Below are 27,750 nucleotides of genomic sequence, written 5' to 3'. Positions count from 1 at the left end.
CAGATCTGATACAAAAAGCAAAAACCAATTAAATACTGCCTACAAGAAACACACTTTAAATATAAACGCTAATAGGCTAAAAGAAGAAGATTGAAAATGATATATTATGCCTATACTAATCAAAGGATAGCTGGAATGGATACATGAATAACAGTGCAAATAGATTTCACAGTGGAGAATATTATCTGAGATAAAGAAGGTTATTTCTTAGTGATAATGGGGTAAATTCATCAACAGCACTTAAGAATCTCAAATAATTAATCACAAAAATAGAGTATCAAAATGCCTGAAATAAAAACTGATAGAACTGCAAGGAAAAATACACAAATCCACAATTATGCTCAGAATAATTAATATGCTCTCAATTACGCTCTCAATAATTAATAGAACAAATAGAAAATCAAGAGTATTGCAGATTCAAACAACACTATCAACAAACTTGACCTAATTGAAATTTATAGAACCTCTTGCCAATAACAGTAGGCTACACATTCTTTCAAAGTTCACATGGAACATTTATCACGATAGACCAGATCCTGAGCCATGAAAAAAGTTTCAATAATTTTTAAAAGATTCAAGTCATACAAAATATGTTGTCTGACCACAATGGAATTAAATCAGAAATCAGTAACAAAGATATCTGGAAAATTTCCAAATGTGTGAAAAACAAATAACACAGCTCAAATAACCCATAGGTCAAAAACAAAATCAAAAGGAAAATAAGAAAGTATTTTGAACTGAATGAAAAACAAAACATCAGAATTTGTAGGATGCTACGAAAGCAGTGCTTATAACATGCCTGTATTAAAAAGAAGAAAGGTCTCGAATCAGTGACTTCAAGTTTTTTTTACTTTTATATAAAAAAACTTTATTTTTCAGTTTCTTTCTTTCTACCATAAGAAACTGAAAAATAAAGAACAAGTTAGCTCGTGGCACTGGGAGATGGCAGAGTTGGACATTGGGCGGCACTGCCGGGTGGAACAGTGCCGGCAGCAAGATTTTCTTCCATTTGTATGTGATGGTTGTTCAGGAATATTTTGCCTTGAACACAGGAGCAGGGAGTCACATAGCTGTCCTGAGGTTACTGTAATTGAGAGACTGAAGTCAGATACACATACATCTTACCCATGCGCATTCAAGGACTGTGCTGAAAGAGAGCTTGTGCCAGTTATGTGTCCTTATCGTGAGAAGAATTTTTGCCTGAGACATCGTCATCAGTCAGATCATGAATGTGAAGAACTGGAAATCCCTAAGTCTCATATGGCTGCCACTCAGAAACTTGTTAAATACATTATTGATTCCAAGAGAGGAGAGACAGCAAGTAAACGACGGAAAGGTGCAAAAAATAGTGAAACAGCTGCAAAGGTAGCATTGATGAAATTAAAGATGCATGCTAATGGAGATAAATCATTGCCACAGACGGAAAGAATTTACTTTCAGGTTTTCTTACCTAAGGGGAGAAAAGAGAAGAGTAAGCCAATGTTCTTTCGCCAGCAGTGGAGCATTGGAAGGGTCATAGACTTTGCAGCTTCTTTAGCCAGTCTTAAAAATGACAATAACAAATTAACACCTAAGAAATTGAGATTATGTCATAGTACCTCAGGAGAAGCCTTACCCTTGGATCATATTTTGGAAACCTGGATTGCTAAGGAGGATTGTCCTTTATACAATGGTGGAAGTATTATCTTGGAATATCTGAATGATGAAGAACAGTTTTTAAACAATGTTGATTCTTACTTGGAATAGTCATTCAGGGAGCCAAGCTAGAAATCACGAGGAAAATTCATTGTTAATCAAATTCTTTTACTACAAATACTATGTATTTTTTATTTTTAAAACTTGCTTTTTATTTCATATTATGTCATAATTTACATTATCAGTCTTCTATTAAATTGGATTTGAATTTTTGTGTTTTCAGGTTTAACTATGAACTGACATTTAGCAAATTCTCTTATCTAATTAACTTTTATTAGGTTATGCTATATTAACAACAACAAAGATATATTTCTCATTTGGTTAATGTTGGCTTTGATTGGCTGTGACTCTGCTCCATGTTGTCTTTACTCCAGAATCTAATATGAAGGAATGACCCCTTTTGGGGACATTGCCATTCTTATGGCAGAAGAAAGAGATGGCTCTTAGAAGATAACATGTATCACTTTTGCTTTACGCAAGACACATGACCAAGCCTACCATCATGGAGCCTTAGTATCCACCTACATCATGATGTATAAATTGATGTGTATACATGAATCATAGAAACTTAGAGGTCATCTCACTCACTCTTCAAAGTTTGTGGATGAGGAGTCTCAGGCCTAGGAAGGGAAAATTATTTTCTTGTTGTCACCTAAGTGCTTTGTGGCATATCTCTGATTAAAAAACTCCCTCCAGTAGGATTCACCATTTTATCTGTATCATATAGTACAGATAAGAAGAAAGATGGGATAGCTAAACTACATTACAAGTCCTTTATATATATACCAAAGCAAAACACATGCCAAAAGTAACTACATTTTACCAACACATTAAAATTAATGCTCCTGACTGATGTATTCTATCTATACTCAGCAAAGTACTACTATAGAGAAGAAATAGAAGTTATTTCTGTTTGTTATTTGTCCCTTTCCTACTTTGCGATAGACAGGGATAGTGGCTTTAGGTTTAATTAAAGGAATAAACTCACAGTGTTTATTTCATCTCAATTCTTTCTTCATATTATTTTCATGCAGTGAATGGAGATAACTTCTGACTTCTATCAGCTGCTTATACATTCATTTATTAACCTAGTTATTCAAGTACCTACTAAATGTAAGGATTTGATTCTAACTGCCGTGGTGGATACAATGAAGAGATGTATACGTACTTAAAACTATAATACAAAGCAGCGTGGCAAGTGCCAAAGAATATATAGTAAGTATAGCTATGTTCTAATAGCTCTTTTATCAGAAACCATAAGACCAGAAGTAGAAATAATATTTAAATATATTCCCAGATACCAGAAAGTTTTAATACAAATACCTTAGCATCTGCATAATTACTTGCACAGGGTAGATGACCAACACATGTCTCATGAATTGAACTGAAGCTAAACATACTGGAAAAAATACCAATGTGGGTTGAAAAGAAGGGAAGTAAGGCGAACAGAGATTGAGCTACACTTGAGACTAAAGAAGAGGTCCTGTCAATGATTAGAAAAGAGACAAAGCAGCATGGAGGGAAGGACTTATGTCATCTGGTCCCAAATAGTGGAGCAAACTAGTCTGTAAGAGACACAGGTGCCAGCATTCTTGGAGGCTCTATGGACGGGAGATCCGGCCTGAGAAGTCTCCTAAAGAGAACAAGATTGTGGGCACGAGAGGAAGTCCCCCCAGTGTCTCGTTTCCAAATTACTCTGAAATCAGACATCTTTCTCAGGCTTTCTTTTAGGGCTTTCAGTTGAGTCCGCTTAATATAATTCTAGGGTTGGCTGTCCCCACCCCTCCTTAGAATCTTTCTACCTGCTCACAGGCGACTAGAATTACAAGCAGAAAACCCACAAGTAGAAAAATGTTTTAAATTCAGATAAATATCTAACTACGGTATGATACAAATGAGCTTAAGCTTCATATAATCAGCCAGTAAATACACATGAATAATAAATTACTAGATTTTTCCCAGATTTGTCAGATTTGATTCCAGGCAGTTTTCAGATAAGAAGCCTTGGAGAACCTGAAGAAGGGTAAAGGCTACAGATGGAAGGATCTGAGGAAAGTAAAATTTACATTCCTCACCTCTTTGACCTGGGCGACAAAAATTGTGAATTAAGATATTTGGTCACATAACTGTAAAGATAGCTTTGGTTTCATAAAGTTCTTGTCTTATGTTTATTTTTTGTCTTTTTAAACCAGGGAAGTTCTCTGGGAACTTAACTGAAATATCACAGAAGCATTAGTTCCAGTCCCTTTTTCAACATTGGTATAGTGTATTTTGTTTTTCTCAGTGTGGTACATGGAAATAAAATTGATGGACTATAAAGTCTATTGTATTTGAAAGATTAACCTACATAAGTCAAAATTTCAAAAACCTGTAAAAATATCCAATAAAAATTGCTTTGACAATTTTTGAGGAGCAAACATTTTATGATCTAAAATACTTAATGTGTAACTGTCATTGTTGCATCTGACACAGATTGTGTCATGATTACAGGAAGGATCTGCTGAAATGATTATATGATCAGAGACTACTAGATCTGTAGGCTCAGTAGTAGATAACTGTAGTGGGGTTTCTTTGTTGTTCTTTTTTTTTTTTTTTTTTTTCTTTTTCTGCTTAGCATCAGAAGCCCCTCCTCTTGTTTGGGAAACAGAAAGCATTTGTGAATCTGTGGGTTGAAGTTCAAAAAGCCTGACTCTTTTCCTTATTCCTTCCTTATTCCAAGACAGGCATATGACCTAAGTTGGGTCAATTGAATATCCTTGCCATAGCTGTGAGTAAGGAGTCGTGTTACTAGGAAGGAATAAAAGATTAGAATTAGTCAGTGGGCTTCGATTGCCTCATTGTGTCAGGGTCCAAGTGTCCAGCAGCAGTGGTCCCTTAACTAGGCTGTACCTTTGGCCATGGATCTGGCTATGTGCTCTCCCTAGGTTGCCAAGCTATCTGGTAACCATCCAGGAATTTTTTTTTCTACCTAAGGACACCACAAACCGTTTCAGTTTTTGCCTAACTGATACCATCACTGTTTAGAGTCATGGGAAAACCCTAACTAGCCTAAGGATGCTGCAAGGCCAATGTATGGGCTCTGCAGTTTCCTAAGTAATGATGAAGAGCCACCAAGGCTAAGCTCCAGGAGGGACGAGTCACCTAGCTTGATTACTGTGGTATACTCAGCTCCTAGCTCAGGGCCCTAGAACACATATTCAGTAAATTTTTACTTGATTCTGACCTGAATGAATAAAATAGTAACACCCACCTCTAGGCCTCCTCAACATCTATTTAAAATTTTTGGATCCTGTCTGCTTTTAGTGTAGATTTTCCTTAGGAAGGAACAGAACTCAAAAAAAGATGACACTAAGGTTTTAAAATCAAATAAGTAGGAGGCTGTTTTTCCAGTGGCAGAAATGAAGTCAGGAGTAAAGATTAAGTTTCTGCTGTGATAAACTGAACCTGTTAAATGCTATGACTTTGACATTTCGTAACTGTAGGTTAAACCGTTATGTCACTCATTAGATAGCTCTGTATTTGTTTGAAAAGTACAAGAGTCCCTCCTACTGGACTTTGATCTAGCAGAAACAACTGTTACCTAACAACCTCAGACCATCACTGGAACACCTGTATGAAGAACGTTCTTTAGTTTATTTAAATGGTTTTGCATATGTAATTTATTTAAGGCTTCAAAATGATTAGAAAACTTTTTATGGTCCTGCTTTTGTCGTCTGTGACTGTTGGGGAGGCAAGGAAATCGTTTCTCAGTTTTCTGAACATAGAAAAGACTGAAATACTATTTTTCACAAAGACTGAAGAAACTGTCGTTGTAAGGTCAAGTTACAGAGGTCAACAGCCAAACTCCAGCTACCTCTTTGTACAACTAGAAGATCCTAAAATGCTCCAAGTGGTGAATGTGACTAAGACTTTATCAGATGTTACCAACTTTACCATAAACCTGGTGACAGATGAAGACGGGGAGACAAATCTGACCATTCAATTGTGGGATTCTGAAGGTAGGCAAGAAAGACTCATTGAAGAAATAAAGAATGTCAAAGTCAGAGTGCTCAAACAAAGACAAGACAGTATTTTCCAGACATCAAACCTTATTGATAGAAACATCCTTATGCTTTTTCCGCCAATGATACTGTTAAATAAATGTGCCTTTGGTTGTAAAAAAAAAAAAAAAAAAAGAACAAGTTAAATGCAAAGTCAATACAGGAACTAATAAAGACCAGAAAGGAAATCAATGAAATAGATAACAGGAAAACAATAGAGAAATTAATAAGACCAAAACTTATTTTTTTTTAGAAGATAAAGAAAATTGATAAATCTCTAGCCAAACTGACCAGAAGGTACAAAGCACCAATATCTGGAACAAGAGAGGTGATATTACAGATTCTACAGATATTAAAAGGATACAGTTATAAAAAACCTTACGCCTAAAACTTTGACATTTGGATGAAATGAACAAAATACCTATAAGACAAATTACAAAAGAACTCTTAAGAGGTAATAAATAGATACTCTAAACAAGCCTAGGTCTATTAAAGAAATTGAATTTGTAGTTAAAAATCTTCCCACAAAGCAAACCTCAGGCCCATTGACTTCCATAGTGAATTCTCCTGAGCATTTAAGGGAGAACTAATACCAATTCTACATAAACCCTTTCAGAAAATCAAAGATAAGGGAATACATCCCAACTTATTCTATGATGTAAGCATCACTCATCATTTATCTAAATTTCACCATACCATCTACCAAAAATTATCTTATATTCATGTGGATATGATAAATATGGGGTAAATGACAGTACAGTTAGTACTCTTAGTATTGTTGAGGTAGTACAGTCCTTTTTTTTTTTTTTTTTTTTTTTTTTTTGTGGTACACGGGCCTCTCACTGCTGTGGCCTCTTCCGTTAAGGAGCACAGGCTCCAGACGCTCAGGCCCAGCGGGCATGGCTCACGGGCCCAGCTGTTCCGCGGCACGTGGGATCTTCCTGGTCCAGGGCATGAACCCATGCCCCCTGCATCGGCAGGTGGATTCTCAACCACTGCGCCACCAGGGAAGCCCTTAGTACAGTCCTTTTTGATTGACTGACTATGGCAAAACAGTGATTGAATAACAGACTAATGTCAACCATAGAGAATTTTAATAGAAGCTGAGAACATGTAGGCTATCAAACAATTCAATGAGCGTAGAGCAATAAATAACAGTTTCTTTCTGGCTCATGGAAGGTTCAGTGTGAATTTTCCTCTTCAGAAGGCTCTCCTGGAATGTCTCCTTCAAATGATGGACTCAGGGATCCACTTTTTGTTCTCTCTGAGGTCTTTTTTTGCAACAAGTCAATTGGAGAGAGAGTACACCTTTGCACTGCATGTTTCTAGCCAGCACTGAAACAGATCATAGGGCACTTCTGCCTATATCCCACTGATCAAAACTCAGTCCTATGCCTAGATGCAACAGGAGTTCAGTATGTAGTTCTGCTGTATGCCCAGGAGGAAAATAAAGCAATTTGGTGCATGTTGCATTATATCTGCCATAAATATTATGAATACTTTGTATAACAGCATCAGGATCCACAAACTAAAACCATGATCCATATCTAACAAGATGACATAGGTTTAAAAAATTCTATAAATCCACTTAAATCAAAATTGCAAAATAGGGTTTCCCTGGTGGCGCAGTGGTTGAGAGTCCGCCTGCCCATACGGGGGACGCGGGTTCGTGCCCCGGTCCGGGAGGATCCCGCATGCCGCGGAGCGGCTGGGCCCGTGAGCCACGGCCGCTGAGCCTGCAGGTCCGGAGCCTGTGCTCCGCAACGGGAGGGGCCACAGCAGTGAGAGGCCCTCATACAGCAAAAAAAAAAATTGCAAAATAAAGATTTGACTAAACATCAGCTAGTTAAAATATGGATCAAATATGTATTAATTTGAGACATTAATTGAAGTATGAAATCCAGGTTAAGATTTTCTCTCTGCACCATTCAGACTATCCTGAAATATTGTATTCAACCCTAATTGATGCACGAAGAGAACAACTGACTAATGGGAGTAGGCCCAAGGATAATATTGGGTTGGCCAAAAAGTTCATTTGGGGTTTTCCGGAAGATGTTTCAGAAAACCTAAATGAACTTTTTGGCCAACCCAATATAACTAAGGTGGAAAATTGAAAATTTTCACATGATAATTAGTTGAAAGAACTATGAAAGTTTATCCTGAAGGAAAGATACAGGGAGAACAAATAGCTGTCATAAAATATTTGAGTGAGGGGATCATTTGAAACAGAGATCACACTTATTCTTTATGGTTCTTGAGATTAGTACAAGGACCTTTCAAGTAGAAGGATAATATGAACTCAAAATAAAGAAAATCCTGTGTAAATAATTGGAGCAATGGTTCTCAAAATGTGATCCGGAGTCCCAGCACAATCTGAGACCTTTTCAGAGGGTCTGCTAGTTCACAACTATATTTAAATAATACTAGGATGTTATTTGCCGTTTAGATCCCCATTTTCATGCAAGTGAACACTGAAGTTTTCCAGAGGCTACTTGACGTGTCATATCACAAAAAAGAAGACATAAGAACCCCTTATTAAGCTAGACATTAAAGAGATTAAACCATTTCATTCTTCTCACTATAATTTTTTTTAATATAATTATTTTTTTCAATTTTATTGAGGTATGATTGACAAATAAAAATGGTATAGGGGCTTCCCTGGTGGCACAGTGGTTGAGAGTCCGCCTGCCGATGCAGGGGACACGGGTTCGTGCCCCGGTCTGGGAAGATCCTACATGCCGCAGAGTGGCTGGGCCCATGAGCCATGGCCACTGAGCCTGCGCGTCCGGAGCCTGTGCTCTGCAACGGGAGAGGCCACAACAGTGAGAGGTCCGCGTACCGCAAAAAAAAAAAGAAAAAAAGTATGTATTTAAGGTGTACAACATACTTTATATATATATATATGTATATATATATATATATATATATATATGCATTTTGAAATGATTACCACAATCAAGCTAACAAACCCATCATCTTATACAGTTAGTGTGTGTGTGTGTGTGTGTGTGTTGTGAGAACACTGTAGATCTATTCTCTTAGCAAATTTCAAGTATACAATGCATTATTATTAGCTGTAGTCACTATGGCTGTACATTAGGTCTCCAGAATTTATTCATCTTATAACTGAAAGTTTGTACTCTTTGGCCAGCATCTCCTCTTTTCCCCCACCTCTTCCAGTCCCTGGTCCCATACTACTCTCTGTCTCCATGAATTAAACTTTTTAAAAAATTCCAGGGGTTTCCCTGGTGACACAGTGGTTGGGAGTCCGCCTGCCAATGCAGGGGACACGGGTTTGTGCCCCGGTCTGGGAAGATCCCACATGCTGCGGAGCGGCTGGGCCCGTGAGCCATGGCCGCTGAGCCTGCGCGTGCTCCGTAACAGGAGAGGCCACAACAGTGAGAGGCCCACGTACCGCAAAAAAAAAAAAAAAATTCCACATATAAGTGAGATTATGTAGTAGAAGTTTTTCTGTGCCTAGCTCAAAATTATTAAAATTTTAAAACATTTATGCTAATATCTAATGGGCTTATTGTTGCTATTTTAAATGAACTAATTATTTAAATGCCTCATTTTAATTCCTAATATCACTATCAATAGATATACCCCATATAAACAAAAAGCTCTTTGTGATGTTTAGTTAGTTCTAACAGTATAAATGGGTCCTGAGACAAAAAAGTTTAAGACCCATTGACTTAGAGCTATATAAAATGGGATAGATTGCCTCAGTAGGTACTGAATTCTCTTTCACTGAAGGAGCCAGCTGGTCAGTTATTAGGGGTATTGTGGGGGGCATTTATACTACAGATTTGGATTAGCCAACCACTGAACCCCTTTCCAAATCTGAAATTGAATGATGCTAAAACTCAGTAATCCAGTAATTTCATAAAATACTGATCAGAATATAAACTTAAGTAAAATTTGTTTCATCTAACATCTATTTAGTGTCAGAGCCATACTTAGAATTCTGTCGTCTTTCTACTAAACCACTTTTATTTCTTCCCCTTATCCTGTTCCCATACCTAGCAACCTTATGTTTACTTCCAGGCCTTGGCCAGGCAAATAAATGGACTGTGTTCTATTCTAACTAGAACCATTCATGAGCTCACCAGATAAGATGTTTGTTGGTTGTGACCACCTTCCTTTCTTAGCACTCCTTGACTGAATAGACAATAGATTTCTTGGACTTCTGGTGTGCTGTTTACCATGACTCTTGTTTTCTATTTGTGTCAAAGGCATTCAAAGTACATGTTAGCAAAGAAAGAAAGATTCAGTTGTGAGATGTGGGTGGGAAGAAAACAAGAAAGAAGCCAGATGAAATACTACATAGTTTTGAGGTCATCCATGGAGTGGGATGAGTCATAAAACAGTAAAGCACATATAATTGTACACCAACAAATACTTTACCAAATAATGAACCTGAATAGAAAAGGTATATTGAATGAATGCCATGCAACACTTTCTAAAGCAAGTGTAAAAAATCAGTAAGAATGGCATGCTATGAGCATGGAGACACTGTAGGCACAAGTGTTAATTAGGTACTACCATGTATGTGCCATAATATTCAAGCATCGTTGTTGGTGTCAAAGTTTTGGATCAGTTACACATTCCTTTAAAATGTCCATGGTTCAGAAACTTGTACCTATATTTCCTTGCCAAAACAAAACAAAAAAAATGTCAAGAGTAAAGGCAAAAATCCTAAGGTGAAATTCAAACAGTAAAATAAAATTGCCCACAGGATACTTGCAATAACACCAAACTGATCTGAAAAATAGTTTCCTACCAGTCAGTAGATGCCATTTTATGACTGTCCCAAACTTAAACACTAGAGATAATTTCAATAGTCTCCAAACATTTTGTACTTATTATCTGAATATTTAAAGAGAAAATAACCTAATTATAATGATTCCTTGTCCTTATATAGTAGGTACAGAAATGTTGTCTTCTTTGAATACTAGAAAAGTAAAGGCCAGTATACCATTTTAGATGTTTTGAAGACAATAGATTCAATCAGAGAGAGCTGGCATTGTTATAATTTTCACCACACATATACAGAACTTCCTTACACTATTCTTGCAAGTTTTCTATAATTTGTAGAAATATAAATTTAGAATAAATTTAGAATAAAAGCTTAAAAATAAGATTTTATCATTACCTTTCATAAAACACTACAATCCTTTCCATCATACTTAGAATAAAATAACATCCTTCCCACAGCCTACAAGGTCCTATATAATTTAGCCCCTGTTTACCTCACCGACATTATAACACTTTACCCCTTGCTCAGTATACTTTAGTCATAAGGTTCTCCTATTTCCTTCACATGACAAACTCTTCTCTGCCTCACTGTCCTTGAACTTGCTAATCTCTCTGCCTACAATATTACTTTTCAGGATCTTGTAAAGCTGATATTTTCTGAACATTCAATCTCAGCATAAGTATCATATCAAGTAGGCTTTCTCTGTCTTGATTGAAACAATCATCACACACACACACACACACACACACACAATCACCTTGTCCTGATAGCTTTCCTTATATCATTCATCAAAATTCACAAGTATTGGGCTTCCCTGGTGGCGCAGTGGTTAAGAATCTGCCTGCCAATGCAGGGGACACAGGGTTGAGCCCTGGTCCGGGAAGATCCCACATGCCGTGGAGCAACTAAGCCCGTGCTCCACAAGTACTGAGGCTGCGCTGTAGAGCCTGCAAGCCACAACTACTGAGCCCTCGTGCCACAACTACTGAAGCCTGTGTGCCTAGAGCCCGTGCTCCGCATCAAGAGAAGCCACCGCAATGAGAAGCCTGCGCACCGCAATGAAGAGTAGCCCCCGCTCGCAGCACGCGTGCAGAAAGCCTGCATGCAGCAACAAAGACCCAACTCAGCCATAAATAAATAAATAAATAAATTTATTTATTTTTCAAAAATTCACAAATATTTTCTTTACTGTTTATTATTATTTCTCCCTTAAACCAAATAGTTTTGTATTTCCATTTCTAACATTATAAGCATTCAATAAACATTTGTCAAATGAATCAATTTGAAAGAGAGCCACAAAATAATTATCATAATTATCATTATGATAGCTACCATTTATACAGTAACATGCTAAGTCCTTTATGTGCATTATTGTATCCTTACCTTACCTACCATATCCTTACTTTACTTACAACTGTATCCTTACCTTTTTTATTATTATTACTTTTTTAAAGTTTTATTTTATATTGGAGTATACTTGATAAACAATGATGTGTTAGTTACAGGTATACAGCAAAGTGATTCAGTTATACCCCTACAAGTATACATTCTTTTTCAAATTCTTTTCCCATTTAAGTTATTACAGAATATTGAGCCAAGTTCCTTGTGCTATACAGTAGGTCCTTGTTGATTATCTATTTTGAATATAGTAGTGTGTACTTGTCAATTCCAAACTTCCAATTTATCCCTCCCCTCCCCATGCCCTTTCCCCCTGGTAACCATAAGTTTGTTCTTTAAGTCTGTGAGTGTTTCTGTTTTGTAAATAAGTTCATTTGTATCATTTTTTTTTAGATTTCACATATAAGCAATATCATATATTTGTCTTTCTCTGTCTGATTTACTTCACTTAATATGATAATCTCCAGGTCCATCCATGTTGCTGCAAATGGCATTATTTCATTCTTAATGGCTGAGTAATATTCCATTGTGTATATATATACACCACATCTTCTTTATACATTCATCTGTTGATGGACATTTACTTACCTTACCTTTCATAGTATGATGAGCAACTTCTGAAATGACTCCCAATGAACTTTGCCTCCTGATACTTATTCCATTATATCATCTCCTTCCTTGTGTGTACTGGCTGGACTTAGCGACTTGTCTCTAACAAATAGAATATGTCAAAAGTGGTGGTGGTTCCAGATTGATAAAAAAAAATAGTAACTTCATTGAAGTGAAGCCTGATGCATACAACCTTGACCAATTTATCAAAGTTAATAACACTGCCAATATATACTGACATCATGTACCCATGATATGATACAATGGAAAGGGAAAATCACTTTTGTGTTATCCTTCTAATAATGTAAAACCTCAACAAAATCATGAGAAAATACCAACAAATCCAAATTGAGGGGCAGTCCTACAAAATAACAAAATAATTAGAAGTTCTTCCAAAAAAATGTCAAGATCATGAAACACAAGGAAATACTGAGGAATGATTACAGATCAAAGAGACTAAGGAGACATGACAACCCTGAATAGGATCCTGAGTGGAAAAATTGTTGAAATCTGAATAAAGTTGTAGATTAGGTTTTTTTTTTTTAAGTGATGAGCTGTCAATTCCGAGACTACGCTATAGACCACTGCAACTTCCATCTGGCTTGCACTTACTCTTGGGCTCTTCCTGCTTGCGGCTCTGATGAAGTGAGTTTCATGATATGAGCCACATGGAGAGGCCCACATGCCAAAAAACTTCTGTTCAAAAAGCTGGTGGAGTCACTGAGGCCCTTGGTCCAACATACCTTGAGAAGCTGAATCCTACCAACAACAGTATGATTATCATATGACTGAACTTGGAAGAAGGTTCTTCTCTATGTAAGACTTGAGATGACTGCAGCCACAGCTGACACATTGACCCAGCCCTGTGAAACCCTGAGCCACAGATCCCAGGTGAACTGCCCCCAGATTCCTGACCCACAGAAACTGGATGATAAATGTTTTAAGCCATTAAATTTTAGATTAACTTATTACACAGTAATAGATAACTAAAACCCATGGTTCTATACAATTATTATTCCTGTTTTTGCAAAAAGAAAAGTTGCTTAAAGAAGTTAGGTAACGCCCAAATTTACACAATTAAGCGACAAAACTGGAATTCAAACCCTGCTCTATCAGAGACGAAGACTATGATCTTAATCACTACATTATAATGTGCTCACAAGGTCCCTTACAGTAGCAGTTATATTTCTGTTAATGAAATTGGTCCAAAACAAAATAAAGTTTTAAAAATCATCTGAGCCTATTGCCAAATAAATTTAAGAAAAAAATAGGCTTTAACATCTAACAACGTCAAAGTAAAACAATGAGTTTTTGAGAGTGATTACTCACCATAATACAAATGGATAATATTAAGTAATCCGGGGCTTCCCTGGTGGCACAGTGGTTGAGAGTCCGCCTGCCGATGCAGGGGACACGGGTTCGTGCCCCGGTCCGGGAGGATCCCACATGCCACAGAGCGGCTGGGTCCGTGGGCCACGGCCGCTGAGTCTGCGTCGTCCGGAGCTTGTGCTCCGCAATGGGAGAGGCCACAACGGTGAGAGGCCTGCGTAGTGCAAAAAAAAAAAAAAAAAAATTAAGTAATCCCATTTAATTAGTGAATTCTCACAGCTACTTGGAGGTACTTTTGGCAATTAACATTTAGTGAGCCCAGCAATGATAGACAAAATCAGACATTCTGTAAGATTCTGCAGTGAGTTTGAGGGATTTCAGGGCTGAACAAGGGAAAAGATATGACCATGAAGTGGCTGTTGTACATATGAGCATTATTTCAGCAACACTTTGACAGGTTTGCATGTGGGGGAAGTCCCTCATGGCATGATAGTATTTGGAGCCTAAAGCACTATCTAGAAGGGGATGGAGGGACAAGTGAACTCCCAGGGGAGAGGGGGCTTACATGTTTAGGGGATGTCATTCAGGAGACCAGTAGGGAATCTGGTTCAGAGAGTTCCAAAGGGCAGCAGCAGCTCTGCTTTTGTAGCTATAGGGTTTATTTTATCCATGGCCAGCAGATGTTGGGCATAGCTTCACAAGATACACAAAGCAATCAGACTCAAAATGACTAAATTCTGTTTATTTGGGCTATGTTGAAAACAAAGTGTAAAAATTTTACTTTGGCACCAGTGACCTTTTGAGCTAACAGGACACAGTCTGCTGTGACGAAATAAACAGCCTAGGGGACATCTTTGGTTCATTTATAAAACAGATTTACACTAAAGTTCTTCTGTAATTAACTAGGTCAAATAGGAACAACTTGCCTTTAAAAATCTCTCAGCTAAAGTAAAACCATAACTTTTAGTTCTCAGGTAACTCTGCACTGCCACAGAAGTATTATTCAGGCATATGAGAGGCTCAAAATTCTTTGAGAAAAATCCTGGCTCCTCTCCAGGCATTACTGTAGACTCTTGTCCCAGGCACCTCCATGAGGAGGTGGGATTACGGATTACCTCTGAGCAAAAATAAAACAACTTCTTTAATTTGTATAACTGCATCTTATTCTGCTATTGACCATAATCCGTAAGGAACATATGACTCTTTTCAATAAGGTACACAGTCTTCATTCCAGTCACTGGCCAGAGAGCACAACTTAGAATTGGAAATCTTGTGTGCTAAAAGTATAGATGAGATGTTACAGTCTAAGGGCAATGTTAGCCATGAAGTCTTCTAAATTCTGCAAGTTCTGTCTTTAAGACAGAACTCTAGAAATTAGAGAAACTTAGTTCCTGACAGAAATATTTTTACTAAGTTATATTTAGTATCTGTATTTTTTTTTTAGAATAAACCATGTCACACAGCAGTAACAAATTACCATTCCAACTGTGGTGGCTTAAAGTAATAAAAAAAAAATTTATTTCTAGCTCCACTACATGTTCAAAGAGGATTTGAGAGTGTTTCCTGCGCTTTACATAGGCTTTCAGGGGCCCAGCTTGACTGAGGAGGTGCCATCTTGTAGTTGTACCATCTAAACCATATGGACATGGCAGTAGAAAAGAATCTGATCTGAAAGTGACCCATTTCACTTCTGCTTACATTTCACTGGCCAGAACAACTAACATCTAACTTTAAGGGGACTGGAAAATGTAAGTGAGGGTAGGGAATAGAATATTTGATGAATATTATCTCTGTGACAGTATCATTCCTATACATTTGTGAGGACAAGTATGATAGATACACTTGTTTGCTATAGGTGTTTTAACAAATTACCACAAACTAGTGACTTAAAACAATGAAAATGTATTACCTTAGTCTTTGAAGGTCAGAAATCCAAATGGGTCTCACTGGACTACAATCAAAGTGCTGGCATTCCTTGGCTCATGGTCCCCTTCTTTCTTCTATCTTCAAAGCAAGAAATGGACAGTTGTATTTTTCTCACATCACACCATTCTGACACTGACTCTTTTGCTTCCCTCTTCCACATTTCAGGGTTCTCATGATCACATTTAACCTGGATAATCCAGGATAATCTCTCTATTTTAAGGTCAGCTGATTAGAACTTTAATTCCATCTGCAACCTTCTCCTTTGCCACATACTCTAACATACTGACAGGCCCCAGAGACAAGACATGGACATTTTTGAGGGGCTGTCATTCTGCCTATCAAAGTAGGATATGAAAAACATATGTGCAGCTTTGGCATGCTGCTTATTATGTTAAGCAATGACTTTTATATAAAATTTACATTTAAGGCACTACCCTGGCAGTCCAGTGGTTAAGACTCCGAGCTTTCACTGCATGGGGCATGAGTTCCATCCCTGGTCGGGGAACTAGAATACTGCATGCCAGGTGGCGCGGCCAAAAAAAAAACAATTTACATTTAAAAAACTGTAAAAACTCCCTTTCATCAATTCATAGGAACAAAGTAAAACAACATGTTTTCCTTTTAGTCTTAGAGACAAGAAGAAAAATGAATTCAGTAATATATTGCTATATGCATTTCAGTATCACTTTCTGAAGCAAGTGAATCCTGTTTTCCTAGGTAGTCTTATAATTTATTTCTCCTTAAAATAAGTGCTCCCTGTTGCTTCCAATGATTTTAGAACAAAAAGTTTTATGTACATTAATCAAAAATAGAATAATAATGTCAGTATTGCTGAATGAAAGAAAAATTATAGAATATTGGATGCAAAGTGAAAGGAAAAATACATTTTGAACATTTTCTACAGAATGAACTTGTTCTTATATTTTATTTTCAGCCATATAGAGAGCAAGGTATGCATGTACTCAGAAGAGAGAATATTCCAAAGAATGAAGAAAAATCCCTTCCCTCAAGGGGCATAACATTTATTTGGAGTGATAAAATCATACACCTAAAGGGATAACTAGTTACACCTAGCATGAAATAAGCAGAAAAGTGTCTTTAGTTAAATGCTATGAGAGTTATATTAGAAGGAAAAGAAGGAAAAATGGGTAATTATCTGGAAAAAAAGTCTGATGGGACAAGAGTAAGTTTTCTTTATCTTATAATAGACTTTATTTTTTAGAGCTGTGTTTTAGGTTTATAGCAAAATAAATAAATAAATAAATAACAGGATGTACAGAGATTTCCCATATAAACTCTGTCCTCTGTCCTCCACATGCAGAGGCTCCTCTGTTATCAACATTCCCCATCAGAGTTGTAGATTTGGGGTTTTGGGTTTGTTTTTGTAGGTCCTTTTCTTCTCTTGTGTTTCCCACTTAGAGAAGTTCCTTTAGCATTCGTTGTAGAGCTGGTTTAGTGGTGCTGAATTCTCTTAGCTTAGTCTATCCTAAGATAGATTACTTGCTAGGCTACAAAACAAGTCTCAACAAATTTAAGAGAACGGAAATATATCAAGCATTTTTTTCCAACCACAATGGTATGAAACTAGAAATAAGTTATTGGAAGAAAAATGGAAACACAAACATGTGGAGGCTAAAGAGCATGCTACTATAAAGGAATAGGTCGATGAAGAAATCAAAGAGGAAATTAGAAAATACTTTGAGAAAAATAAAAATGGAAACACAGCTTTCCAAAATCTATGGTATACAGCAAAAGCAGTTCTAAGAGGGAAGTTTATAGCGATACAGTCCTACCTCAAGAAACAAGAAAAATTTCAAATAAATAACCTAACCTATCATCTAAAGGAATTATAAAAAGAAGAGCAAACAAAGCCCAAAGTCAGCAGAAAGAAGGACTTAATAAAGATCAGAAAGAAAATAAGTAAAATTGAGAATAAACAATAGAAAAGATCGGTGAAACCAAGAGCCAGTTTTTGAAAAGATAAACAAAATGGATAGCCTTTCAGCTAGGTTCATTAAGAAAAAAAGAAACTGGGTCCAAATAAACAAAATAAGAAATGAAGGAAGAGAATTAACAACCAATATCACAGAGATTCAAAAAATCACAAGAGAATACTACTAGAAGTTACATGCAAATACATTGGACAACCTAGAAGACTTGGAAACATTTCTAGAAATATACAAACTTCCAAGACCAAATCATGAAGAAATAGACAACCTGAACTGACCAAACATAAGTAGTGAAATTGAATTTTTAATTAAAAAAACTCCCAGTAAGCAATAGTCCAGGACTGGATGGCTTTACAGGGACATTCTACCAGACATATAAAGAAGAGCTAATATCCATCCTTCTCAAACTATTCCAAAAAATTGAAGAGGAGGGAATACTCCCAAATTCATTCTACAAGGCCATCATTACCCTGATACCAAAACCAGACAAAGACACTGGAAAAAAAAAAGAAGAAGAAGAAAATTAAAGGTCAATATCTCTGATGAATACAGATGCAAAAATCCTCAACAAAATATTAGCAAATTGGATTCAACAATATATAAACAGGATAATACACCATGATCAAGTGTGATTCATTCCAGGGATGCTAGGATAGTTCAATATCTGCAAATCAAAATTAAATAAAGGATGAAATCACATGATCATATCAATAGACACAAGATAAGCATTTGACAAAATTCAACATCCATTCATGATATAAACTCTCATAAAAGTTGGTATAGAGGGAACATATCTCAACATTATAAAGGCCATTTATGACAAACCCACTACTAACATCAGACTTACTGGAGAAAAGCAGAAAAGCAGGAAGTTTTCCTCTAAAATCAGGAATAAGACAAGGAAGCTCATTCTCACCACCTCTATTTAACATCATACTGGAAATCCCAGTCACAGCAATCAGACAAGAAAAAGAAATAAAAGGCATCCAAATTGGAAGGGAAAAAGTAAAACTGTCACTATTTGCATATGACATGATGTTATATATAGAAAACCCTAAAGTCTGCACGAGGAAACTATTAGAACTAATAAATGCATTCAGTAAAGTTGCAGGATACAAGATTAATATACAGAAATCTGTTGCTTTACTATACACTAATTATGAACTATCAGAAAGAGAAAGCAAGAAAACAATCCCACTTAAAATGGCATCAAAAAGACTAAAATGCCTAGGAATAAACTTAACCAAAGAGGTGGAAGACCCATACTCTGAAAACTATAAAACACTGATAAGGTAAATTGAAGATAATACAAAGAAATAGAAAAATATCCTGTGTTTCTGGATTGGGAGAATTAATACTGTTAAAATGCCCATACTACCCAAAGCAATCTACAAATTTAATTCAATCCCTAACAAAATATTCATCACATCTTTCACAGAACTAGAACAAATTATCCTAAAATTTATGTGGAACCACGATAGATACAGAATAGCCAAAACAATTTTGAAAAAAAAATAACAAAGCTGGAGGTATCATGCTCCCTGACTTCAGGTTAAACCACAGAGATACAGTAGCCAAAACCCCATGGTACTGGTACAAAACAGACACACAGAACAATGGAACAGAATACAGAGCCCAGAAATAAACCCAAACACTTATGATCAATTAATCTATTACAAAGGAGGCATGTATATACAATGGATAAAAGATAGTCTCTTCAATAGATGGTGCTGGGAAAACTTGACAGCTACACATAAAACAATGAAATTAGAACATTTTCTCACACCATATACAAAAGTAAATTCAAATGGGTTAAAGACCTAAAAGTAAGCCTTAAAATCTTAAAACTCCTAGAAGAAAACAGGCAGAACACTCTTTGACATAAATTGTAGCAATATTTTTTTGGATCTGTCTCCTGCGACAAAATAAACAAAAGTAAACAATAAGCTATTCGGACTTCCCTGGTGGCGCTGTGGTTAAGAATCCACCTGCCAGTGCAGGGGACACGGGTTCTAACCCTGGTCCAGGAAGATCCCACATGCCGTGGAGCAACTAAGCCCGTGAGCCACAACTACTGAAGCCCACACGCTCTAGGGCCTTTGTGCAGCAACTACAGAAGCCTGAGTGCCTAGAGCCTATGTTCCGCAACAAGAGAAGCCACCACAATGAAAAGCCTGTGCACCACAACGAAGAGCAGCCCCCGCTCGCCACAACTAGAGAAAGCCCACGCAGCAAAGAAGACCCAATGTAGCCAAAATAAAAAATAAAAGAGATAAGCTATTCAGACCTAATTAAACATAAAAGGTTTTACACAGCAAAGAAAACCACTGACAACTTACTGAATGGGAGGAAATATTTGCAAATGATATGGCTAATAAGGGGTTAATATCCAAAATATATAATCAGTTCATACAACGCAATATCAAAAAACCAAACAACCTGATTAAAAATTGGGCAGAAGACCTGAATATACATTTTTTCTACAGAAGACATACAGATGGCCAACAGGCACATGAAAAGATGCTCAATATCACTAATCACCAGAGAAATGCAAATCAAAACCACAATGAACTATCACCTCACACCTGTCAGAATGGCTATCATCAAAAAGTCTACAAATAACAAGTATTGGTGAGGATGTGAATAAATGGGAAAACAGTATGGAGGTTTCTCAAAAAAAACTAAAAATAGAACTACCATATAATCCAGTAATTCCACTTCTTGGTATATATCCAAAGAAAACAAAAACATCTTAATAAATCTTAGCACAACTAAATCTCCATAGCATTTTCACCCAGCATCACAGTCACTCAGTCCTTTGTAGGTTTAAATGCTGGGGGGCTCACCTCCCTCCTTTGAGATGTAGTTCCTTGAGGGCATGAATTCTCAATAGAGAACAGTTTCATCAAAAATTTAAAATCTGATACTTAAAAGTGTCTTTGCAGATTCTTCATCTGCACTTGCAGCTTCACTAGATACATTAACGTAGAAAGTGTAATGATCCTTGTTAGCATTAAAACATTCAAAACTGACTCCAAAGGAAGGTATTTCAATAGGATTTTTAGCTGTTGTTTTTTTTTTTTAAGACTTCTTCTTAAGGTCTTCTCATTAGTAGTGAGAAAGCTTCCTCTGATTGTTTCAAAAGCTGCTAAATTGGTGTTAACCAGTGACTTTGGGTTGTATTTTCTCTATTTATCAATCCTCTATGAACTATAATAGTTTGTGACATAGAAACACATGGTCTATTGTAGCAGAAAGTTATACGCAAATTTAAGTCTTAACACTACTCTCCAAATTATTATAATCTTTATTATACCTTTGCTGGTTTGTTTTCAAAAAAAACCAAAAAGAAGTATGTAGATATTTACACATACACAGAAATATATTATAAGCACCTTCAAATTGGATCTGAATATTATTGTTTTATCTTATTTCCTAGTTGCATAAATTTTCAAATATTTTTAGACAATAGAATATTAAGGAAGAATATAAATAACCTAAAATTATTAATCTTTAATTCTAGATAAACCTATATTGTACATTGATGTTTAAAATCCTACATACATTAAAAACATATGAGAAATACTTTATAAGAATGTATTTTATTATGAAAATACAAATCACCACAGATACATTTCTACTACTTTGGTAAACGTCACATGTGATTCCCCTTTTCTGAAAGTAGGACACAGCAACAGATCTTGTAGAATCTTTAAAGATTCTGTTTTCACACTCTGATCCTCAGATATTCTGCCATCCTGCTGGTTCAAACAGAGAAGAGTCAAACTGTCAAGTAGAGTTTCACATAAAGACTGGTTTATAGATTTTCATAAATGCATGTTAAAGTTAGGTAAGAAAAACATATAGTAAGATATGAATATTCCCTGCTTCTCACTTCCCTCTGCCAGCCAAGATGAATAGGGCAATGTCTGCCCTTACACATAGGGTCATTGACTAATGTGAATAACAAAGAAGAAATTTTGTCAGTTATGCATTCTCCCAAGAAAACAAAAGAAACACTGCAGAGAAGTTTTTGTTTCAGAACAATTTGATTTTTATTTCAATATTTGGAAGATTGCTATATAATTTGGATAGATGTAGAATCATGTATGAAATAATTATATCAAAATTGTTCTATAGAAACACATTTAAGCTTAAGAAAAATTCCACAAATGGTTGACACATTTTCTGCATTCGAATTTGAACATTTCTTTAAGTGAAATAATTACGATTAATCATGAAATTAAATACAAAAACACAAAAATGGATATCAACTTAGGTACCAGTAGTCTTTATCAATAAAATTCAAGTCAAGGTAAAAATAGAGAGGTATATGATCAAATTGAATTTTATGTCTACAAAAATTAAAGAAGCATGAAAATATGTATTGCAAACTGGCCAATTGACCAGAGAAATTTTCTGAGGAAACCTCTCCATTAACAGAGATAAATGTTAATTTTAAAATGTCTCCTTTTGGAGAATAAATATGACCTTCATATAAATTTTTATTATATGAACTAGACTGGCACATCTAATATTACTTTGAAAAATTATTGAGAAATAAATACCCAGAGCCCAAATGAAACGTAATAAGAATAAACTATATGAAACCTAAGTAAGCCTACATAACCAAAGACCAATAACTAATATATACGATATCATTGCAGTCAGAATTAACTTATGTGTATTTTCCCATTTCCACTTCATGCTTTTCTTTCAAAGTATTACCTTTCTATTGAAAGTATTAAATATGTATCTTACAATATCCTTTAAAAGTGCAAAACACAGAGACTATATTATTATATTTATACTCAAAATATAATAAAGCTTGTAAGATCACATGAATCACATTCACTTATTAAACATATAGTTATATTAAATCATTTTAAATTTTATTAATAATATCCCATTGATAGATTGACAATGTGTAATTCTTACATAATGATGATCCAGTTCTTTCCTTTTTTTTAACTTTTAGATTCTTCACAACTGTAGGCAGGATGTCACTGTTTTCCTGTGGTAAATATTTATATAGGCCAAATGCAATAGCAGTGAAGAAGATAGTAACTACTTTGCAAATAAAACCTGAATTCGAAAAAAATACAGCCATCAGATGTGTCAATTTATTTAGAGCAAAAATGTTTGCGGAAAGAGCCATCTACCAAAGAAAAGGTAAGTATATTTCATCTATAAATGTACCAATTTTCAAATTGTAGAATGCAATTAATGTCATAAACTTATGTCAAGTTACTTAAAGGAAATTTTAAAAATATGTTTACAAAATCTTTTAGACGTCTTAAACAAATAGCCCAAGACAAATGCAAAGTGTGTTACTATTTCACAGAATGTATTAATTCTAAAACATAAAAATATATTTCTACTTTCAGAACTTAATTATCAGCAGAAACTGGAACCTTTTTAAACAACTTCATGCAGCTTTACTCCTTGAAATATTCGTTTTCCAAAGGCCAACAGAAATATTTCAGAAAAATTAATTGACTATGTAAGTTTTTAAATTCATTTTCATTTTTCAAGTTTTGGAAAGTTAATATATTACAGGAATTATATAAAAGTACTTGAACTTTGGGTGCAAATAACCCTGGTCATTAAAGTAAAAAATATTTTACAGCAACAATATCAGTTATCTGACACTATCAATTACAGTGGTTTCAAAGATAAAATAGGAAACATTAATGAGCTATTTGTAATGATACAATACTTCAAACATTTATTTATAACAGCTGAACACTGCAAACAACCCAAATGTCCATTAATAAGAGCATGAATAAGCTATAGCATATTCATAAAGTGAAATAATACTCAGAAATTTTTTAAAAGCACAAACTACTGCTATAGAATAGCATGGATGAATCTCCCAAAAGCATACATTAAGCAAGACAGGTGAAAAACCCCACCAGCATGTATTATATTCCATTTGCATAATTTGTAGAACAGGCAAAACCAACATATTTTAATAGAAATATGAAAGGGGTTTATCTGTGGGGGAGGGAAATTGACTAGCCAGGGGCATAGGAGAAATTTCTATAGCTTCTTTTGAGTGCTGGTTCCACAGGTGATTGATAGACTGATAAATTTTTTATTAACTTTTTTAAGTTGATAAAACTTTTGAGAATCTGATGAATGTCACAGCCTTCCTTTATAGAAGACATACAATTGTACAAACAGAATTTTAGGATTCCAAAAATATACTAAAATTTAATGTGGGCTCCTAGGGCTCATGCATCCCTCTTGAATAAGCCTTGCTCTAGAGTAGTGGTATGCATAGAACTTTCTGTGACAATGGCAGTGTTCTACATCTGCACTGTCCCATAGAATAGTCAAATGTGACCATTAAGCAAGTGAAATTTGGCTGTTGATACTGAAGAACTGAATGTTTAATTGCATTAAATTAAATTTAAATAGATATGTGCAGGTAATGTCTACCATATTGGACACTGCAGCTCCAGGATCTCTCACATAGCTGTCTTCAAAGTTTACTGTGATAAAAATCACCTGAGGTGCTTTATTAAAAATATACATTCCTGGGCCTCCCTGGTGGCGCAGTGGTTGAGAGTCCGCCTGCCGATGCAGGGGACACGGGTTCGTGCCCCGGTCCGGGAGGATCCCACATGCCGCGGAGCGGCTGGGCCCGTGAGCCATGGACGCTGAGCCTGTGGGTCCGGAGCCTGTGCTCCGCAACGGGAGAGGCCACAACGGTGAGAGGCCCGCGTACCGCAAAAAAAAAAAAAAAAAAATATATATATATATATATATATATATACATTCCTACCACTAATTCTTGGTATTCTAAATAAAGACCTCAGAACTTACATTTTAGCAAACACTCCAAGTGATTCTGATTCAAGTGACTCATGGAATAAAATTTAAATACTGGTTTACACTAAATTGCTGCAAATGTATATTCCTATTTCAGTTTCCTGTATTTGCCCTTTCTGACTGTAATTCCCTATGTTCTGTATTATCATTATCCCTTTTAGTAGCTCCCTAGTAGGATTTCTAATAGTTCATCTATTTTCTCAATTATATGCCACGTTTGAAAATAGCTAAGCACATTACAGTTATATCTAAAATGAAAACTAAAAGGTTCAGCAGACTTTCTTAAGAATAATGCCTAGTTTTGTTCAATTATCTCTGAGAAATTAATTTTGACTTCTTAAATGCCATTTTTGACTTTTTAAAATTTTTAAAAATTTATTTAGTGTTCAGTATTGACTAATAAGCTCACTGGACAATTGACTTCTGATTTAGAAGGCATTGCTGAATACTGTTTATCAAACAGATATTTGTTACTGTTAAATATTAGAGCCTATCATTATGTGGTTCTTTGAATTACTGAACCCACTCAGTAAAATCACAAAACATATAAACACTTTTAAATGTTTAGCACACCAGAAGTATCTATACAATAAAACCACTGAAAGTTAATGCTGATTAAGGCTTCAGAAATTATGTAGTTCAACATCTTCATTTCACAAGAAGATCTAGTGAATTTCCCGAAGTAATACAAGCATATCGAGGCTTTCCCCAACAATTTGACCATATCACTATAGCATCCCAATTTTCTATATCTCTTATTTATTCAACAATACTGAATGTTTGCTATATGTCGGCCCTGTTTTATCACTGAGCAAAAGAGACGATGTGAAATTTACATTTAAGTGGGATAAGAGTATTTTGATACTTTTCAGTGGTGTAAAATTTCTTTTTTAAATTATCCAATCTCTTTTACTGCAGAAATGGAAAGGGCCATAAGGTCAAGCAACTTAGTTGTATATGTATACAGGCAAAATTTTTTCCCAAATTGAAATTCTTCTAATCATCACCCTTTATTCAGGAATAACATAAAACAATTGTGTAGTTAATGCAATGTCTCAAATATTTACATCAGTTCTATAGTAATTAGTTTCTAAAATATTTTGTATATAATAATATATGCTTCTTTAATAATCAAAGTATCCATTTGTTCTTAGTTTATTATGACTATAACTTACTCTAAACCATACGTTTTTAAAAACAATTTGTACCTAGAGTCTGTCATACAGAGTGAAGTAAGTCAGAAAGAGAAAAACAAACACCATATGCTAACACATATATATGGAATCTAAAAAAAAAGGGTCATGAAGAACCTAGGGGCAGGACTGGAATAAAGATGCAGACCTACCAGAGAATGGACTTGAGGACGGGGGAGGGGGAAGGGTAAGCTGGGACAAAGTGAGAGGGTGGCATGGACATAGATAGATACACTACCAAATGTAAAACTGATAGCTAGTGGGAAGCAGCCACACAGCACAGGGAGATCAGCTCCGTGCTTTGTGACCATCTAGAGGTGTGGGATAGGGAGGGTGGGAGGGAGGGAGATGCAAGAGGGAAGAGATATCGGGATATATGTATATGTATAGCTGATTCACTTTGTTATAAAGCAGAAACTAACACACCATTGTAAAGCAATTATACTCCAATAAAGATGTTAAAAAAATTTTAAATAAAAACAATTTTACTTCTCAATATTCTTCAATAGATATCACTTACATACTCCTGTCAACAGGTAGGCCATTTTTGTCTTGTTATAGATCCAACAACTTCCAATGCTTCCACAGCGCTCAGTATCCCGAAGGATGCAAGAAGTTTCTCCTACTATTTTAAAAATTACTGGTCCAGGTATAGTCCCTATGAAAAAAGCAATGATTGTAAATTCACCATGAAAACACTGTAGGTTGGGATCAGAATGATTTTAATCCTAAATGTAAACTTATATATTTAGTCATCATCACTGTAAACATATCATTTAAAGTTATCTAAGAAGTTGCTTATCAATAGGATTGTTAAAAACTGAAAACGTAATTGAGTGTTTTCAAAAATCCCTATCCCTGTAGATATAAAAAAAGCTAGCAGATTTTCATCTTCTTAGAATGATATGCATGTTGTTATTTAGTTGACATCTCAACATTTTGTTAATTTCTAAATGAAAAACTTAGGAGAAAGTATTTAAAACAGAGATACTAAATATTGATTTTGTGAACTCCATATATCTCCTAAGATTTCAAATTGTGAAATTTTCAATGACTGAAAATTTAGTTTTGAAATGCAGTGTATGCCTGTTATGTATCAAGATATTGCGAAAATAACTGAAAATGTAAATGCTTTGGCATGTTTGTAGCAGCCCTAGCTTCAGAAGACCTCATATGCAGAGGAATAGTTGTGTGCTGCCTGAGGGAAATCTCTATATACTCACAGAGACACTTCCTCAGCAACAGTATTGCTTTCAGGTAAAAGTGAATGCAGTCTTAAAAATAAAAATAAATAAATAAATAAATAAATGCCACTCCAAAGGCATTAGAACTAGGTTTTCAGAACTAACATATCTAACAATTGACCATCTTCCTTAAGAAATGATCAGAGTGCTCATGCCTCATGACTTTTTGATTCCTGTCAAAGACCACTGCCCATCACCAGATTTCCCAGTCTCAGTGAGTGCTGGTACTCTGTTTATAATTGTTCAAAGTGAAAAACCTAGGCCTACTACTCATCTTTTTCTATTTCCCACCATATTTTTTCTAATCCATGATAAACCACTGTAACACTAACTCCAAATACACCTTGGATAAGTTGATTTCTCTTTTTCATTACAACCCCTAGAATCCAATTTAATATAACTCAGACTTCAGCAAAAGCCTCCTTTTTCTTTTCCTCCACATTTATCTTTGATAAATATTTCTCACTGCAGCAGCAGAGTTATCTTTTAAATGTAAATCAGATAATATCTACCCTCTGCTTAAATTCTCTGATGGCAAAACCCTGAAAGATGTAGAGACAGTTGTATCTAAAATATCATCACCTTATTCCACCCTCTCCCATTCAAAACTGCCTCAGCCTCACTGGCTTCCTTTCTGAGGTAAGAAACTGTGCACTTGCTGTTTCTTATGCTCCCTCCTCCACTAAGAATCCATCCTTATCCACTGGATCACTTTTGACCGTAAAAATATGCTCTAATTTTTCTCAATTAAAAAAGCTAATTTAAACCCTG

The 27,750-nt window shown here is 35.6% G+C and overlaps 1 protein-coding gene and 1 pseudogene across 1 annotated transcript in view; one reads left to right on the top strand and one right to left on the bottom strand.

Annotated features, from left to right (window-relative positions):
* The first annotated feature begins 938 nt into the window (after positions 1-938).
* Positions 939-1,769, top strand: LOC132422154 (AN1-type zinc finger protein 1 pseudogene; annotated as a pseudogene).
* Positions 1,770-22,590: 20,821 nt separating this feature from the next.
* SLCO6A1 (solute carrier organic anion transporter family member 6A1) overlaps positions 22,591-27,750 on the bottom strand; it is a 102,459-nt gene continuing 97,299 nt past the window's right edge. Inside the window, exons 12-13 of the mRNA XM_060007171.1 lie at positions 26,256-26,393; positions 22,591-22,790 (exon numbers count right to left, since the gene is read on the bottom strand). Of these exons, the coding sequence (XP_059863154.1) occupies positions 22,591-22,790; positions 26,256-26,393 (338 nt within the window). The remainder of the gene's footprint in view (positions 22,791-26,255; positions 26,394-27,750) is intronic.

The sequence above is a fragment of the Delphinus delphis genome, chromosome 3, assembly GCF_949987515.2.
Source record: "Delphinus delphis chromosome 3, mDelDel1.2, whole genome shotgun sequence".
NCBI classification, from domain to species: Eukaryota; Metazoa; Chordata; class Mammalia; order Artiodactyla; family Delphinidae; genus Delphinus; species Delphinus delphis.
This window is presented reverse-complemented; position numbering and strand designations above follow the sequence as displayed.